Here is a 17438-nt window from a genome sequence, read left to right as displayed (position 1 = left end):
CATTACAATCGTGACCTGAAGTCGTCGCCGGTGGATTTAGCGTTACTGAAAATGCAACAAGAGAAAAGTAGTAAATGATGACGGCCCACTGCTGTAACTACAGTCCAGCATGTCACTGCATCCTCCCGTCAGACCGAGCTGAGCATTCCACACACAAACTCTCCTCAGAAAAGGAGGAAGCGTCGAGAGAAAACTCGTACGGATGCCACGCTAGCTGACATGTATGATGTATACATGTATGACATTTCAGATTTTTATTTTTTTTTGTTTTGTTTTTTGAGTTCCTGACTGAATCAGTCAAAAAAATAAATCAGCAATAACACTTACCGTCGCTCATGTGGAGAAGAGTGGGGATTATTGCTCTTTCTCTTCATTCCTTCCCTTTCATTCCCGGGCTCACGTGCAATCGTTCTTGCTGATTATCTTCCTTGTTAATTAGGCATAAATGGTTTTATGAATAAAATTTCTTTAATGTTTTTTTTTGTTTGTTTGTTTTAAATCACAATCCAAAGAAGGTAGCATTTCTTTTTCGTCACTTGTCTGACAGTGATTTGGCAGAAATCAGTCAGACCAAAGTGATGCTCTAGTTTTCAGCCCACAATCTTCCTTTTATTCGAATCTTCTCATTTGATCTGTAAAATCAGACTTTTAAGATTGTTGTCAAACCAAACTGGAATGTGGTTTTTCTTGCCCCGAGCTTTTAACTGGACAAATCTGACGAAATCACTACTGTGCAGCTTCATCTTGTGACTTGATTTAAAACCTTGAAGCTGAATCTTGCTGAAGAACTGGATGAAAACATTGTAGACATGCAGGTTTGTGTCTGAAACTAAAAGGCAATGACTGTATTTTATATTAGATTGTTATTATGGTTTCAACCATTGAATGGGTTCTTCCATCTGAAAGTCCCCCTGTAGGTGTGTTTGTCAGGCTCTGGCTTGTGTGCGGTGTCGTGCCTGAGCCGGTGGTGTACTGCCCTCTGGAGGCTCGTACTAGTCACTGCGCATCAGCCGTCACCATGGCAATTGTCTTGCATTTTGTGCTCTGATTGGATGCTCATGAAACATTTTGTTCTACCTCATTGTGTGTTCACCCTGCCACTCAGACACCTGTCTCCCAATCAGACGCAGGATTTAGAGACCCCATTAGGTTTGAAACTGGAGTGCTTGACCAGTTTGGGGGATATATAGTGGGGGAGGGGGGCAAACTGGTTTCACACTGCAACTGTAATGACACTGTAAAATCTGTTCATGTGAGGAGCTGTGACTGAGTATCTCAGCCTTGCATTTCAGTTCAATCATACCATGCACAAAACCAAGCTGCAAAACTAGAACACGACTGTCTTCAGGTTTCTCTGTCATATATCAAACAACCACGTCGGGATTAACCTGATTATTTCAACTCCCTACAAATGTCCTGCTTATCTTTATTTTTTTATGTAATGATTTTTGAAGTGCAATTTTTTTATCCTCATGTGCATGGAGTTGGATCTTCTCTGCTGTTAAATGCCTGCATCTGCGCACAGTGCTAGCTAGCCTTCTGTAGTGCTCCCCGCCCAGGCTGAGTGATTTGAACATGGTGTGCTTGTCTGCATGTTTAGTGCCCTGCAAAGCACTGCTGTTTCAGATGCGTGAAACAGCCAGCGAGCCAAACCCAAGTCTCGTCCTTGTCTTTGCCAGATGTGCCAATACACATCCTCTCCTTAAGGAAGATATGTTTTGCTTTGGGTGTCTTAAGTTAAAATGCCTGTTTTTTTCTCTTCTCTGTTTACTGGTCTTATTTCAAAATTAAGGGACAACAAAAGGGATGTTTGGACGTATGGCTCAACGTGCCCTTAGATGCAGCTTCACCTCCTTTTTTTTGCCATGAATTTTCTTTTCACTCATCACAGGTGTGAACTGTACTCTGACAGTCATCACTATTTGCTGTTCACATGTAAAAGCAGTATATTATGTGTCTGTGTACCGTGGATTGTCAGCTGTTGTATTGCATTTCCCACGTCTTGCTCACGTGCTTGTGTAGAATGAGGATGAATGATTAATGTATATAAAAGTCAGTTCAGTCTGCAGTGAAAAATCCCCCACACACTCATGCTCCCACTGTGCTGGAAAAAAACCCTTCACAGCTGCTGCTGCTGCTGCTGCTGCTGCTCCTGGTCCTGAGTGAGTCCTGTGTGCGCTTTAGCCTTAAAACATTTCAGGCCAAAAAGCCTCCATCGTCGGCTCTTCGGCCTCACATGCTCCTCCTCCTGGACTGTGAAAGAAGAAGAAGAGAGGAGTGCAGCTACAGTTCACACTCTCACCTGGTCTGTCTGCTGTCATCCCTGTGCTGTGTGGCTCACGACGAGCTGTTTCCCATTTGCTGTATTTTGCCGTGAGTTGAGTGGCACCTTTTTTGCTGTTTTAAAAACTGGTGACGTGTTCATGTCATTAATATGAGTGCCCCTGACCAAGGATACCAGCAGCCATGTTGGTACTGTATGTTGACTTAGAGTAACGGATAGACAAATACCCCTCGGTGTCTGGTGTTATTTGCATGTGACCAGGGCGGGAAATGAACACCAGGTGGACTGTGGCTGAAAATTTTATCTACTTTTCATTTTTGGTCGAATAATAAGCTCAGAAATCCTCATGAGGTCCACTTACATTTCAAAAAAAAAGTCTAGTTTTGGTGGTTTAAAATAGGGTTCAATTTGTTCTTGTCAGCCACTGTCACTGGTGGATAAAGTTAATTTCCTGCCCTGCATGTGATAACTGTGGGCTTTTGTTTTCATACAGTATAATGCACTTTAATCCATCCACCTCTCTCCTCAAGATAGTTATTGAAATGATATATATAGATGTGCAAACGTGTATACACTCAATGCAGGGTTTTAGTCTCTTTAAAGTAGTACTTCTATGTGATGTCACATCCAACACAATGCTATTTTTGTTAAAGTCTAAGGGTACAGCTATTTATTTATTTTTTTTCTTTTCAAAACCAAAAAATATATATATATATATATATATATATGTTACGGGGGTCTGGAAGGTCTCAGGAGTTTATCAAAAAGCCACATTTTTAAAATGGCAGCACCAAAATTTCTGTTCTTGAAGTCAGAATTGATTCTATGCAACATTTTTTCCCCTTTTTTGTTTTTGGTGTTACCGGCTTTCATCGATCCGTGTCGGGTGGGATGGGGCAGGTGCGTTTAAGCTGATTTTTAAGGTGCAAGTCCTCAACAGCGTCCCCCCCTCCTCCTCTTCATCCAGCGATTCTGTTTATACACCCTGTAGTGGTGCTACAGAGCGAAGGACCTCTCTCATGTGGGTGATATAAGAGGACCATCCATTTGTCATCCGACTGCCCTCACAGAGAGAAAGCCACACCGGGACTTTTGGTGCATGTCGAGCCCTTCTGTCAGTTTGCTGCTCTGTGGCTCAGAGACGTCAGCTGGTGTATGAAACATAAAGATGATCAACGATGAATCTAATCTAGATGCTTCGAGGGAAGCTGCTGGATGATGTGATAACACTGTACTATTGATGTTGTATAAATGGAGAGAAAGACTTATTTTAAATCTTGTAAATAGACAAATGTACAAAGGTGAAAGCAAGATAAATATAAAAAACTGAAGATCAGTCTGAGATGTAGAGAGAAATTAATCTGTATATTGTTGAATAAATATTGTGCCGTAAGGGATACAGGAGTGTCTGTGTGCTCTGTATGTGGAAGTGCTTTGATATGATACTGCTCATAGTAACTCATCACCATACAACTGCTCTCAATTGATAAATGAATCCACAGTACAGTTTAGTTTTACTAAGATACTGTTTTACAAGGTGACAAATCAAAATCTAATGAGAGTGTATGGCAGCTGATGGTGCGATAAATGTTGATATATAATACTTTTTTTAAATGTTATAATTTATAACCTTTGCAAGCCAGTCTGTTGGCTAGATCAATAAAATTAAAACATTTTTCCAGCAAAATTACTGGTTCCAGTCTGGTTCCAGCTCCTCAAATATGTGGATTGCATTCTTGTTTATTTAGATGGATAACAATAGTATTTCATAGACCAAACAAGCAGAAGAATAATCCACATATTAATTGAAAAACTCTACTAACTCTAGTAATATTATTGGCATATTTGATGATAGAATAAGTGAGATCACAAAGCATGAAATTTATATTTGAACAGTTTAATGTAACACCAAAGGATTTGTAACTTAAGTTTATATAAATCATTTGTCTTTTGGTCGGACATTATCTCGGACAGGTGTTGCTACACTTTGAATCAAAGACATTTAAGTTTCAGTTTAGTTTAAGGACAGCGCAAATTAATAAATACACATGGTATAAAAATGCCAGAATCAGCCAAGTGGCTATTTTATCTGTAGTCCCTTGGCCAAGACAAGACTACCTAAAACATAAAAAAAACAGGGCATACAGTTGAAAAGACTTATTTGAATTATTTCCTCTTATTTTAAGCTGTTACTGTTCGTCACACTCATTGCAGTGAGACATAAAACCTGTGATAAGTAGAAGCTAAATGCAGAAATACAGCTGGTTCCAGGCTTGTGACTGTAGCTGTGATCAGTGGTGATGTGCTGACATCTACTGGTGGTGTCTCAGAACAACAGTCAATATACAGGTGAACAGCTGAACCCGGAAATGACGTAAGAGACTTATATTTACTTCTTTAAGTGCGGTCTACTGAATGTTATATTCATAATTATGATAATACCCAGAAAAATGCCTATTTAAATAGTATCTTTTAAGATGCATTGACTTGAGCTCAAAAACCTGAAAGTTGCACATTAAACAAACTGCAGGTGACTTCCTGCTCTGCACCTCTGACCCCCACACCCTGACCCCTTTAACTAGTTACACATAACACAGCTTTTACAGCAGGGACTTCACTTAGAGAGTCAAAGACTGACAGGATTGTTTGGCTCTAAAGTAACATAGTTTTACTCTGAACCAGCAGCCTGTTACTAAGATATTATTTCCCAGAGGACAGTGTATAAAGAAGGTGACCCTGGGACACTACTTTTTAAAGACACTTGAACTCCACAGGGTAAAGAAATTAAACTTTAATCTCAATTTCCAAACCAGCATGGACGAGGTGCAAGCGTATTTAAATATCTTACAAATAAATTTCAACTGAGTCAACTCCATCTGCTGATGAAGATCGTGTGATATAACTGAAAGCACAAGAGCTGCTACTAAATGGACATTGTGGTGAGATTGTTTTGTTGCTATTGTCTGTTTAGTTAGTTAGTTAGTTTGTTAGTTATTTTTTAAAATTAAAGAATGAACACTGCAGAAACTGTTAACCTTGTACACTGTGTTAGCTTAGCTTGTTAACACGCTAACAGTAACGTTAGCTTTGTGAACAGCTAAAAAAAGCTTTATAGGGCTGGTTAACAGCCTGTATCGATATATTATTTTGATATTGTGATATGAGACAAGATATTGTCTTAAATTTTGTTGTCTTTTCCTGGTTTTACAGTAAGGGACTGTTTGTTACTTTTTAGAGGACGGGGTGTTGGGGTGTGACTTCCTTTTTCTTTACCATCCTCAAAGCTACAATTATTTTCCTTGAGCCTCCCTGAGTGACTTGGGGAAATGCATGACCCTCCCTCCACCATTAATTAGTTGTGAAGTTAGTTGTATGAACTTGCTCTGTGATTATGTGACCCTGTGATGTATGAGGACATATGTGTGACATGTTTTTGTTTGTTAGTTTGCTTGCTTCTCTTTCCTTCTGGACTTATTTGTTAATTTTCTTATGTACTTGAGTCCACCTCCGTATCATAAAAATGATGTGCCTTGTACTCTTTTATGCCCAGTAGATAAAACGTGTATGCCATGCAGCGAGCCTTTCAAATCAATAAAAACTTGAATCGTGAGGGAAAAGGAAAGTTGAAATGCTAAAATTGAAAAAAAAAAACAACTTGGTTTTCCAGTCTTGTTGTGCAGGCTGGTTAGTTCGTGCAAACGTTTATATTTAGATAACTTTTAACATAAGGTGATTTTGATGAGCTATCAGACTTTTAAGCTCAAATTTGGTCATGTTTTTTGTCTGATGAAAGCAGGGGGTTTTTTTTCCATATAATGTGTTCAAAAACCGTTGGAATTTTGAAAATTGAATAATAAGTTATGTTCTTACAGTTTTTGGCTGTGATAAATGATCTAATTTTGGAGATTTTTTTTTTTTAAGAAAACATGCCCGCTGGTTTAGAGGGCAAGTTTTCTTTCAAAATCGCTGCTAAAATAAATATAAAATACAACCATTTAAATGTGTATGCCCCTCCCCTGAGCCAAAATAGAAAACATAACTTCCTCCCCAGTGCTTAAAAATAATTTGACATGCCTCCCTCTTTTTGCAGCACCTCCTCCCCCCACATAAGTTACAAAGAGTCCAGAAAGTGATGTAATTTTCTGAACTTACAAACTCTTAGCTATTATATCCACCCATGTAGTCATCATATCCTCCCACTTAGTCATTATATTCACATTACTGATGATTATTTGCCAAAAAAAAAGTAATTTCGTCACAATCTTTTGTGAACTGCAGATCATGAATGAACTTTCAGTTTCATCCTCAGGATATATAGTTAAATACTCTCTTTCCAACAACAAGTTTACTGCTTATTACTGATTAACAACTAAAAACAAGTAGTTATCACACCTACTAACTTTATTTAATGACAAAAACAGATTTCCTGGACACTCGATGCTCTTTGTGCTGTATAAATAGTGCTGTGTACCAGATAAATACCTGGACTGTGCCTGATAGTTGTACTGAATGACAACCATAAACACAAGTATATAATAGCTGCTAAGAGCCAATCACAGCTCCGTTGAGTAACAAGATCCCTAGTTGAATACTCTGGAGGTGTCACCTGGCAACACGCCTGGCAAAGGACATGAAACATAGCTCTTCACACGCATAAAAGTGTGTGTTTTGTCAAGTTAGACACGAGAAGCGAGTTCATGTTGTTGCAGTGGATCATCCAAGTGAAAGGCAGATCTGAAGGCAGCAAAAAAGGTAATGTTAACTGTGATAAATGATACTATGAGTGTTTTTTTTTTTTTACTAATGTTTGCAAAATGAGAGATGAAAACACTGGCTGAGATGTGTAAAGGTACATGTGTGAAATCAAACTGTGTTAATCTCACAATTTTAAATCACAATCCAAGTTTGTTGGTAATGTGAGGCCTGAGTGGACAGCAGATGGTAGGAGGTTATTATTGTTTTGAGAGGGTGGAGCAATCAGTGCAATAAAACAAGGCAGTTACACTCTCTCTGACCAGTTGAGATCACAAAGGATTTACTGCCACAGAAGGATCTGATGACTGAATCAACGGGTTAGTGTGGATTTTTAATATGTGGTATTGTGGGCACAGATCTAATTGAAAATCCATTTGCTGAAGTTGGAGCCTCAGTAGAGGAAGTGGAGCTAATGCAGAACAGGTCACGTGTCAGTAATATAAAGGCATATGTCAGAATACTAAAGGCTCTGCAGGCTTTATAAAAGAGGAGTCTATAACTGACAAGATGCACTCTCTGCCTTTTGTCTCTTCAGACTTCCTCCACATGAAGCACTTCTTCAAAGCAAAAGATTTTAACTAGACGTGTTTTTGTTTTTTTTACTTCTTCAGAAATGCTGCCTAAGTTAGAGAGTAAGATTCACCCAGAGCAAATCGAGCAGGTGCGGCAGCACAAACTTGAGCTATGTCGGGTGGTTACTCGTTTTAAAAAGGTGAGTGTTTGCTTGTCAGTGTGATACTTCATTACAAGTAAAAGTCCTGCATTTAAAATGTAACACAAGTTAAAGTATAGAAGTATTGTACTTATAATGGAGAATGTCCTCTATCAGTGATTTGTTATTGTACTGTTGGATCATCATTATTAATGCATTAATATGAGAGTGGTGCTTTAATGTTGTTTTTTAACTACTTCTTGTTCCCTCGTAATAATGTGTCATATTTTATACATTGGTAATATGTTTTCCATGCAAAATCTTAATCTAAAAAAGGTTACCACAGCAGTCAAATAAATGTAGTGGAGTAAAGTACGATACAATGGAAAGGCTCATGTAAAATACTAAAAAAAAAAGTAAGACTACAGGACTTCATGAAATGTACTTAGTTACTTTCCAACATTGAATTTAGGACAGAATTTGTGAAAAACCCTTGCTTGCAAGTTCAACTAATTGTTTTGATTTTATGTGATCTTTCATCACCATCTAGCTTTTTGTTAATGATGGATAGATTATACAAGTATTCCTGTTTTAGGATTAAAATGGCATGAAATTAATCCACTCTCAGTAGCACAGTTATTTATCGATCCAGAGCTGGCGCCCAGATTTCTGTCCCATAGCTGGAAGCTTTAGTCCGGTTTCAGCAGTCTGCTCAGCCTCAGCTTGCCTCTGACATCACTGATGCAGTGCTGAGTGTGAGCCAGCACCCACAGCACTGACTGCAGAGCCTCCACTCACACACTGTCAGTCAGCTCGCAGCCTGAGGCAGGTCTGTGCACCATTAGCCCCCCCATGTTGCATCCAGGATGACTGAGGTGGAGTCACGGCTGGTTCATAGTCTGGCGATCAGTGCAGCCAAACCCTCTCAGCACCTTTCTCTCTCCCCTTCCTTCCAGCGCTGCGCCTTCGCCTACTGGACCAAGGAGAACATCAACAAGAGGGAATGCTGCTTCTATGAAAAAGGTGTCAGGTAGGGGAAGCTACTGTGTGCTGTGTTAGGGATGTAAGTCTCTGAAGTGACCCTGTAGTTTGCTGCTGCTGCTGCTGCTGCTGCATAGTAATGCTGTAGCATCTGTTGTGTTTATGTGAGAGGAGGCATCACCCTCAGTGGCTCTGAGGGCAGCTGTGTTAATGTTATGTCACTTCCCTCAAACTGTCTGTCTGCATAGAAACATTGTGAGCACTGTTGTTGTTTCTCCACCAGAGAGGATGCATGTAAGTGTGGCTACTCAAAGACCGAACATGTGGATGAAGCTATCAAGCCCGAGGACTTCACAGGCGAGTCGTGGGACAGACACAGACATATCCGCGAAGTGCCCACTGATGCTTTTGGAGACATCAGCTTTGGTGGTTTGGGACAGAAGACTGGCAAGGTGAAACCATGCCTTACGTCCACTATAACAACAACAACAATAACATGTGAATGTGTACCTGTGTGTCTTTATCCTCACCTTTACCTCCCTCTGTGGTTCACAGTATGTGCGAGTGTCCACAGACACCAGCCCAGAAATCCTGTACCAGTTACTGACTGAGCAGTGGAAATTGTCCCCTCCCAACCTGCTGATCTCAGTGACCGGAGGGGCCAAGAACTTCTACCTGAAGGCTCGACTCAAGAATGTGTTCCACAGAGGTCTTATCAAAGTGGCCCAGACAACAGGTCAGCCTCAGATGATGATTAGCCAGAGCGTCTGTGGAAGCGTGTGTTTTATGAGTACATGTGTAGTTGTAGTGTGTGGGCGTCTGTGAGTGGTAAAACATACTGTAAACGCCTCAAAGGTCCACTCCTTCTGCCTGAACTAGCGCTTCATCATTCACTGCTTACTAATGTTAATGACTGTGTCCCATTTCATAATGCTTACAATTTAACTGGAATTATGTTGTGTGTTGCGTTTGGTTACGTCAAAGTTCTCAGCTACACAGCTACTTACAGCCAGAGTAAAAAGTGAAAAACAAACTGTGGTTGGTAGCGCCACAAAGATGTAGCAAACAGATTAATTATTTACTAGGAAAATCATTTTGCCCAGAGTTGAGTTGGCAGGAGCTTTTATAAGCCACAGCCTGTTTGATTGACACCTGATAGTTGCTTGTCTGCTGACTGCCAAAACAGTACACTAGAAAGATGAGTGTATTCTGTACAGTAGTGAGTGGGGTCTGTGTCCATGTACTTTTGTGTACATTTGGTGGCAGAAGTACTCCTCCCTTATGTGTGGCGGTGTATTTTTCTGCAGAGACTCTGCCCTCTGCCTGTATTTATTATGATTAGAGCCCGAGCACCACGCAGTGCGAGGACCCTATTGAAATCCAAGGGATTTTTCTTCTTCTTCTTCTTCTTCTTCTTCCTTCAAACCAATCACATTTTTGAGGGGCTTCCAGGGGTCATACTTTAATGAACTCCCCCTACAGATTTGATCCGATTGGCTTGCGTTTTCATCGAACCGTGTGACCATGCCGAGGTGTCAAATGTCAAACTTCATATGTTTTATGAGGCTACAGACCCAAAGCCACCTACATGCACATTAGGTGCACAACCTACTGGCAACAGGAAGTAAGATTTGTCAGACAGTTATCTTTTGATTTACCTGAAATTTGCATGGTGGGGTATAAAATTGATTTACAGCAACATGACATAGGCTATAAGTAGTATTTTCCAGCACCACATAGTGGACACAGAAAGTGGTACAAAATGTGAAGTAGGTCTTTCCAATGGCCACACTCCATGAAGGATATACCATCTCACTCCTGCATGCACAGTCTGACTTTCATAAAAAGGAGAGTTGCATCAGCCGGCATCCTTCCAGCACCTCTGAGTTGTGCGGCGATGCAAGGGCCCATTCATTGTTGCTTGCAGCTTTGATTTAATTCTTGTTTTCTGTCTTTGCGACATTTATGGGTGTGAACCCCCACAGCTCTCAGATAAGGTCAGGGCTTTATAAATAGGTAGGGACCAGGTGCCACACTGTGAGCAGCAGGCATTCAAAAGACAAAGCGCTGTTAAAAAAAAAAAAATGCAAATATAGAGAGGCAGAACAAGAGCATATCTGGGGTTGACTTTTACTTTCACATTCGCTTGAGAGCATTTTTTTAGAAACAGTAACAGACAATCCTGCATAATATACCTTTAATGCTACAACATGCAGTGATATTTTAGACAGTAGTGTGCTTTCAAATTTGTACACACAACATAATTCATGAGCCTTTTTTTTCCAAGGATGGTGTTGAAGAAATTGAATATGCCTGCACAGACTCCGACCTCAACCCAAATGATCACCTCTGAAATTAAACAGAACACTAACTACGAGCTAGATCTCATCATCTAACCCAATTAGAGGCTAAAGGGGAGCACATCCCTTCTGCTAGCCTCCAAAATATTGTGGAGAGACTTCCCAGAAGAGTGAGGGCTGCTGCAGCTGCATATTAAAGGAGCAATTTGATATTTTGGGAAACACATCTATTCGCTTTCCTGCTGAAAGTTAGACAGAACATTGATACCACTCTTATATTTGTATTTAGGATATGAGACTACAGCCAGCAGCCAGTTAGCTTAGCATGGGGGAACAGTTAGCCTGGCTCTCTCTGAAAATAATAAAAGCTGCCAGCACCTCTACAGCTCACTGACTAACATGTTACAGAACATTTGTGTAATTCGTACAAAAATTAAAGTATAAGAAAAACAACTTTAGGTTTTATTTGGGGTTATGTATGTGGAACTACTCAACACTATGAGCAACCAGCAGAGACTCCAGACTTCAGAAATCTATTCCTCTAATGTGCCTAGGTTTTCAATGGCATGTTTAACAATCACATATGTTTGGGTGTCCAAATATTTTGGGCCACATAGTATTGAGACATATTTTAAATATAGCTTACTTATTAACCCAAAATATGTGGACATTTATTGTATGTACAGTATGTAGTATTGAATTGGGACCCATGTTGTACACAGGTGCGTGGATCATCACCGGTGGTACGCACACTGGTGTGATGAAGCATGTAGGGCAGGCTGTGAGGGACTATGCCCTAAGCAGCTCTATGCAAGGCCAGATCGTGGCTATCGGCGTGGCAACATGGGGAATTATTCACAACAGGGACGCTTTGGTGCATCCAGAGGTACGTTAAACACATTCACACATCGTTTGTCTCTTTCTTTTGGTGAGATTCATCACCTGCATAACATACATCTTCCTCTGCCTTCCCGTCTCTCCTCCTCCTGTTTGTCTGCAGGGTTGTTTTCCAGCCCATTATTTAATGGACATAAAGGGTCAGGGCCGGCTCTCCTGCCTCGATAACAACCACACCCACTTCCTGCTGGTAGACGATGGGAGACATGGACACTATGGTGTGGAGATTGAACTGCGTAGCCAACTGGAAAAATGCATCTCCAGAAAGCGTCTTGGAAACAAAGGTTAAAAAAAGCTAATGCAACATAATGCAACAAAGCAGCCAGCTGTCACAGATAACATCTCAAATCTGATTTTTTTTTATCTGTCCTGCTTTTAATATTGATTTTTTATTGTCTAACCTTCAGAGAGTGGTGTGACCATCCCTGTGGTGTGTGTGGTTTTGGATGGAGGGCCAGGCACTCTGAATGTGAGTCATCAGTTTTGTCTCTCTCTCTCTCTCTCTCTCTCTCTCTCTCTCTCTCTCTCTCTCTGTGTCTGTCTTGTTTGACTGTCTTGTGTTTCTCCTCTTAGACCATCTATAATGCCATGTTGAATGGTACACCATGTGTGATCTTGGAGGGCTCTGGGAGAATAGCAGATGTGATCGCACAGGTGGCAGGACTACCAGTGACCCGGGTCACCATCGCCCTCATCCACCAGTTAATGAAAAAGTTCTTTGGCCAAGAGTATGAAAAGTTCCCCGACCTCAGGATCATAGAATGGACCAAGAAGGTATTAAAACATACTGACTACCTCAGCAATTACACACTAATCACTACTGTTGTTTTTCTTACAAACAAGAGTCTCTGCTTAACCTGGTCACAGCTGTGCTTTAAGCTAAATGCTCACATCAGAATGCTCACAGAAATGAAATTTTGATCCGATGCTGGTGATAGGGATTTAATCTTATTACAGCTCATTTCCTGGGGACTGTGAAAGTACAAATTTAATGGTAATCTATCCCATAGTTGTCAAGACATTTCACTTGGAACCAAAAATGTCAACCTCATGGTGGCACTAGAACAATGGCGCAAGGGTTTGGGGGGTTGGGGGATACGGCCACCCTGATACAGTCTCTGCCTGGCCCCTGCACTGCTCCCCTTGCAAAAATAATGTGATTTTAAACTTAAGAAGGCTTGATTTGAAGATCACCAAAGTCAGTAGTTCCTAGGTCTGTAAAAAATTCATGGCAAGAGACTTCTCTTGGTGAACAATAAGAATAGAGCCCCAGAACCATGGCTAAAAAATGTACTATCTAAATTAAAAAGTGTTATTTATAGTCATTGTAAATATTTTTTATTTTTTTATTCTTGATATAGATCAGAGGCACAGGAACTGCCTTCCTGGGAGTTATTTACAATCTGGTAGTATCTGATGATGGTGACTGCTCCATACTGTTATTACTGGACTATAGTGCTGCATTTGATTCTGTGGACTGTAACATCTTGCTTAATACCTTTGATGCAGCTCTGGTCTCATTCCAGTAATACCTCAGTCATAGAATAGTTTATAATACCATCAGTGATGCTTCATCCTACACTTTCCATCTCAGTTGCGGTGTGCCACAAGGCTCAGTTCTAGATCCTCTAATGTTTCCTGTTCTTTTTCTCAATCAGAGATCATAAAAGAATACTGAACCCACAAAATAACCATTTGTATATCAATTACTCACCGTGTGTTATGTTGAATTCATGAAGAAAACTCACATGCCTCCAGGCTGAATGTAGAATCAAAAAAAGGCGAATATTCTTCAGTAATTGAAGTCAGCCATGGGTGACCCATTTAACAACAGCAAAACAATTTCAAAACATCCATTTACAAACTCTCACACAACTTGTGCAGTATAATCCAAGTCTGATTTATCCAATTATATGCAAACACATGCACTTCACTAAAACCTTACTATATAAAACACTTCTGCCTTCAAGTAGCATGCCCTAACGGTGCCTGAATACCCACATGCGTATAAGCTCCACTTGGGCAAAGTTCAAATGCATGTGCATACTTAGCCTGCGACTGTTTGTACTGATGTGTTTTAAATCATAATGTTGAAACAAAAACGCATGTGTGTGGGACGTAGTAAGCATACAGCTGAACAAATAAGACTTGGATTATACTGGACGAGTTGTTAACAGGTATTTTGACATAGTTTTACTGTATGTAAAATGTGGTCAGCGTTTACTTCAGTTCATGAGGAATGTTTGCCTTCTTTGGATTCTCCTCTCACTGCAAAGTATTCCTTTAACAAATGAGACATGATGATATTATCATTATCTCAGCCTCCCTTCTTTGACAACCTGATGATTTTAGAATTTATTTCAAAATTTTACTGATTTCTTTCAAGGCTAAAGGTTGAGATCCAGGATACAACAGTGAACTCTTGACACCTTGTGAACTTCTGGTCCTTTGGTAAGACTCTCTTGGCTCTTGATGGATCCAGGTTTGATGTGAAACCCTGTGCATTGTGTCTGCTTTCTGTACCAGATTCAGGATATCATCAGGATGCCTCACTTACTGACAATTTACAGAATAGGCGAGGACAATCACGGGGATGTGGATGTGGCTATTCTTCAAGCACTTCTCAAAGGTAGGGCTGGTTTTCTGTTGGTTTTCGCACAGATGCTCAGTACCAGACTGGACTGACTGTCGGCATCTGACACACCATCAAGTATGAAGCAGGAAAGGCTTGGTGCCAAACCAGCTCTTAGCAAGTATAATGTTGCTTCTCAGAAAAGTGATTAGACTGCGGTATCAAGTGTGCCGACATCCAAAACCAACACAGATATTCTTGCAGATATTTTCACCTTAACGACTGCTTTTCTATACAGATAGATATCGATAGCCACATTTATGTATTTATAAAAGCAATGTAATGCTTCTTGCAAACATATTCCTCCTTGTGCTCATCTTGAGAAAGACTAATGAAACCCATTTAGAGGACATTAAATGCATAATATTATAAAGTAAACTGAGCCAAAGTGCACTAAAAGTGAGTCCACCACACTGGACATTCAGTTAGAGTTTGCTTGCGATGGCTAATCATTTTATCTAAACCGCTTTGCCCGTAGTTTCCATCTCTGAGTTCTGTTAACAGTAATTAAAGTGCATTTCCAGGCAGTTGTCCTGTTCCTTAAAGGATGTGGGAAATATAAATGGAGTACAGTGGCAAATCATCCCATTTGAAAAGCTGGAACTATTGATGATTGATTTTCTAGCAATTTATCAAATTGATAAATAAACTAATTGTTTCAACACTTTAATGCTGTACATAAAATTATATAGTCTTAAAAAAAGGCTCATCAATGAACTTTGTCGCTACAGACTAAAAAAGACAGCAGATGTCGTCGATTAAAGGGATATTGCACCCAAAAATGAAAATTCAGCCATTATCTACTCACCCATATGCCAAGGGAGGCTCGGGTGAAGTTTTAGAGTCCTCACATCCCTTGCAGAGATCCCAGGGGAGAGGGGGTAGCAACACAATTCCACCTAATGCAGGCTGACTGCGCCCCAGATTAAAACATTAAAACCTCTAAAACTTCAGTTTCCATTTTTGGGTGCACTATCCCCCCAAACTGTCCCCATAGAATATTATCTTTGGGGTTTAACTGTTTAGGGTCCCACAGTCATGAAATTTCAGGAAAGGTTAATACATTTTTTAAAAAAACAAACAAACTGTTTTCCAGGCCAGGAAATGCTTTGGAACAGCATTGCCCCCACTGCCCCCGCTACCCGGTCCCGTATAAACGGATGAAAATGGATGGATGGAGTGATTTGGGAAAGTTTTGAATATACAGTATTTTTGCTATTGTTTAAATTATGTTCATAAAAATTCCAAAACATGTCTAATGTTACACAAAGTACTTCCCTTGTATTATTAATTTAATTAATTAATAATTAATAATTTTGCTGTATCACCATAGGTCTACTAATTTTAAACTATTCAAATAAAATCATGGAAATTTGGTCAAATACTATTGAAAAGCTATGGAAAAGTTTTGAAAATTCATTGGTAAAAATATGTGGGAACCCTGACTGGAGAAAATAGCAATTTCATTTTCACTATGTAGTGTGAGAAATTGTGACTTAGTGACCTTAATTGTGACCTAGACTTCGTGGGCAGCATGGTGGTGCAGCGGTTAGCATTGTTGCCTCACAGCAAGACGGTTTCAATCCCAGGGTGGGGGAGCCCTTCTGTGCGGAGCTTGCATGTTCTCCCCGTGGGTTTTCTCCGGGTTGTCCGGCTTCCTCCCACAGTCTAAAGATATGTAGGTTAATAGGTGACTCTAAATTGCCCATAGGTGTGAATGTGTGTGAATGGTTGTCTGTATCTATGTGTCAGCCCTGTGGTAGTCTGGCGACCTGTCCTGGGTGTACACTGCCTCTCACCCAATGTCAGCTGGGATAGGCTCCAGCCCTCCCGTGACCCATAACAGGATAGGCCATTATGGAAGTTGAATGCATCTTTGTAGAGTAAAAATGCCTGGACTGAGGAGAGTGGATAATCGGAAATATAGAGAGACTGTCTTGTAACAGAAAGGTTTCATCTCTCCAGTGTTCTATCAGTCTGCTGACGCAGTGCAAACAGAATTGAGTGTCACATAAATTGTGTATCCACTTAGCCTCAAGGACCAGCGAGTTACTAGGAATCGAGTCCTGGAAAAGGCAGCTGGAGCTGGCTATAGCCTGGAACCGAGTGGACATAGCTGAGACTGAGATCTTTACTGAGGAGAGCCAGTGGAAGGTGAGTTGGCCTGTCATACAACATACCGAAACAAGTGATCATGTGATAGTTGTTCATTTGTACATGGAGATTTCATATCATAAACCTTTTATGATACAAGGGGCAGTGGATTATTGTGTCATATAATCATATGAATACTATCATAAAACTTTGTCTGTCTCTCCACAGTCCACACTGCTCTCCCAGTCACTTTACATAATTATCTAATTTTGGACAATCCTCCCTGTATGATAACCTCAATACTTTTCTACATCAAATTATAAAAGTGTGTTGCTCTGACCAACTGGTGTGTCCTCCTGTCTGGTTCCCCTCCAGTCCAGTGACCTCCACTGGGCCATGTTCTCAGCCCTGGTTGGCAATAAGCCTGAGTTTGTGAGTCTGCTGCTGGAGAACGGCGTGAATCTGAGGGACTTCCTGCAGGACGACGAAACTCTGCCGGAGCTCTACAAACAGCTGCCCAGCTGCATCTTTCTCCGCAAGCTGGCCAAGCGGGTCCACAGTGCTTGCCGCGGCAGGAGAAGAGCGCTCCGCATCAGGCGCAGAGCTCACTCAGGGCAAGGCGAAATGATCTCCTTGACTCATGTGTCTGATGAGGTGCGCCACCTGCTGGGCAGTTTCACCAAGGCCCTCTACCATCCCTCCACCATGACATACAGCTTCAATATGTCTTTGGAGGAAACGTCTGTATCAGTGAGTCTGTTTATTCATCATCTATGACTGAATTAATGTAGTTTGACAACCAAAAATAGGTGCTTCATACTTTACATACCTACTAATCAAATT

General features: G+C 40.6%; 1 protein-coding gene across 1 annotated transcript in view; it reads left to right on the top strand.

The window, feature by feature from the left end:
* Positions 1-5105: 5105 nt before the first annotated feature.
* trpm2 (transient receptor potential cation channel, subfamily M, member 2) overlaps positions 5106-17438 on the top strand; it is a 30071-nt gene continuing 17738 nt past the window's right edge. Inside the window, exons 1-12 of the mRNA XM_050048482.1 lie at positions 5106-5223; positions 7651-7751; positions 8648-8721; positions 8956-9124; positions 9228-9408; positions 11695-11858; positions 11973-12153; positions 12277-12338; positions 12443-12643; positions 14396-14498; positions 16534-16655; positions 16971-17345. Coding sequence (XP_049904439.1) covers positions 7653-7751; positions 8648-8721; positions 8956-9124; positions 9228-9408; positions 11695-11858; positions 11973-12153; positions 12277-12338; positions 12443-12643; positions 14396-14498; positions 16534-16655; positions 16971-17345 — 1731 coding nt within the window. The 5' untranslated portion in view covers positions 5106-5223; positions 7651-7652. The remainder of the gene's footprint in view (positions 5224-7650; positions 7752-8647; positions 8722-8955; positions 9125-9227; positions 9409-11694; positions 11859-11972; positions 12154-12276; positions 12339-12442; positions 12644-14395; positions 14499-16533; positions 16656-16970; positions 17346-17438) is intronic.

This window comes from Epinephelus moara, chromosome 7, assembly GCF_006386435.1.
Source record: "Epinephelus moara isolate mb chromosome 7, YSFRI_EMoa_1.0, whole genome shotgun sequence".
Taxonomy (NCBI): domain Eukaryota; kingdom Metazoa; phylum Chordata; class Actinopteri; order Perciformes; family Serranidae; genus Epinephelus; species Epinephelus moara.
This window is presented reverse-complemented; position numbering and strand designations above follow the sequence as displayed.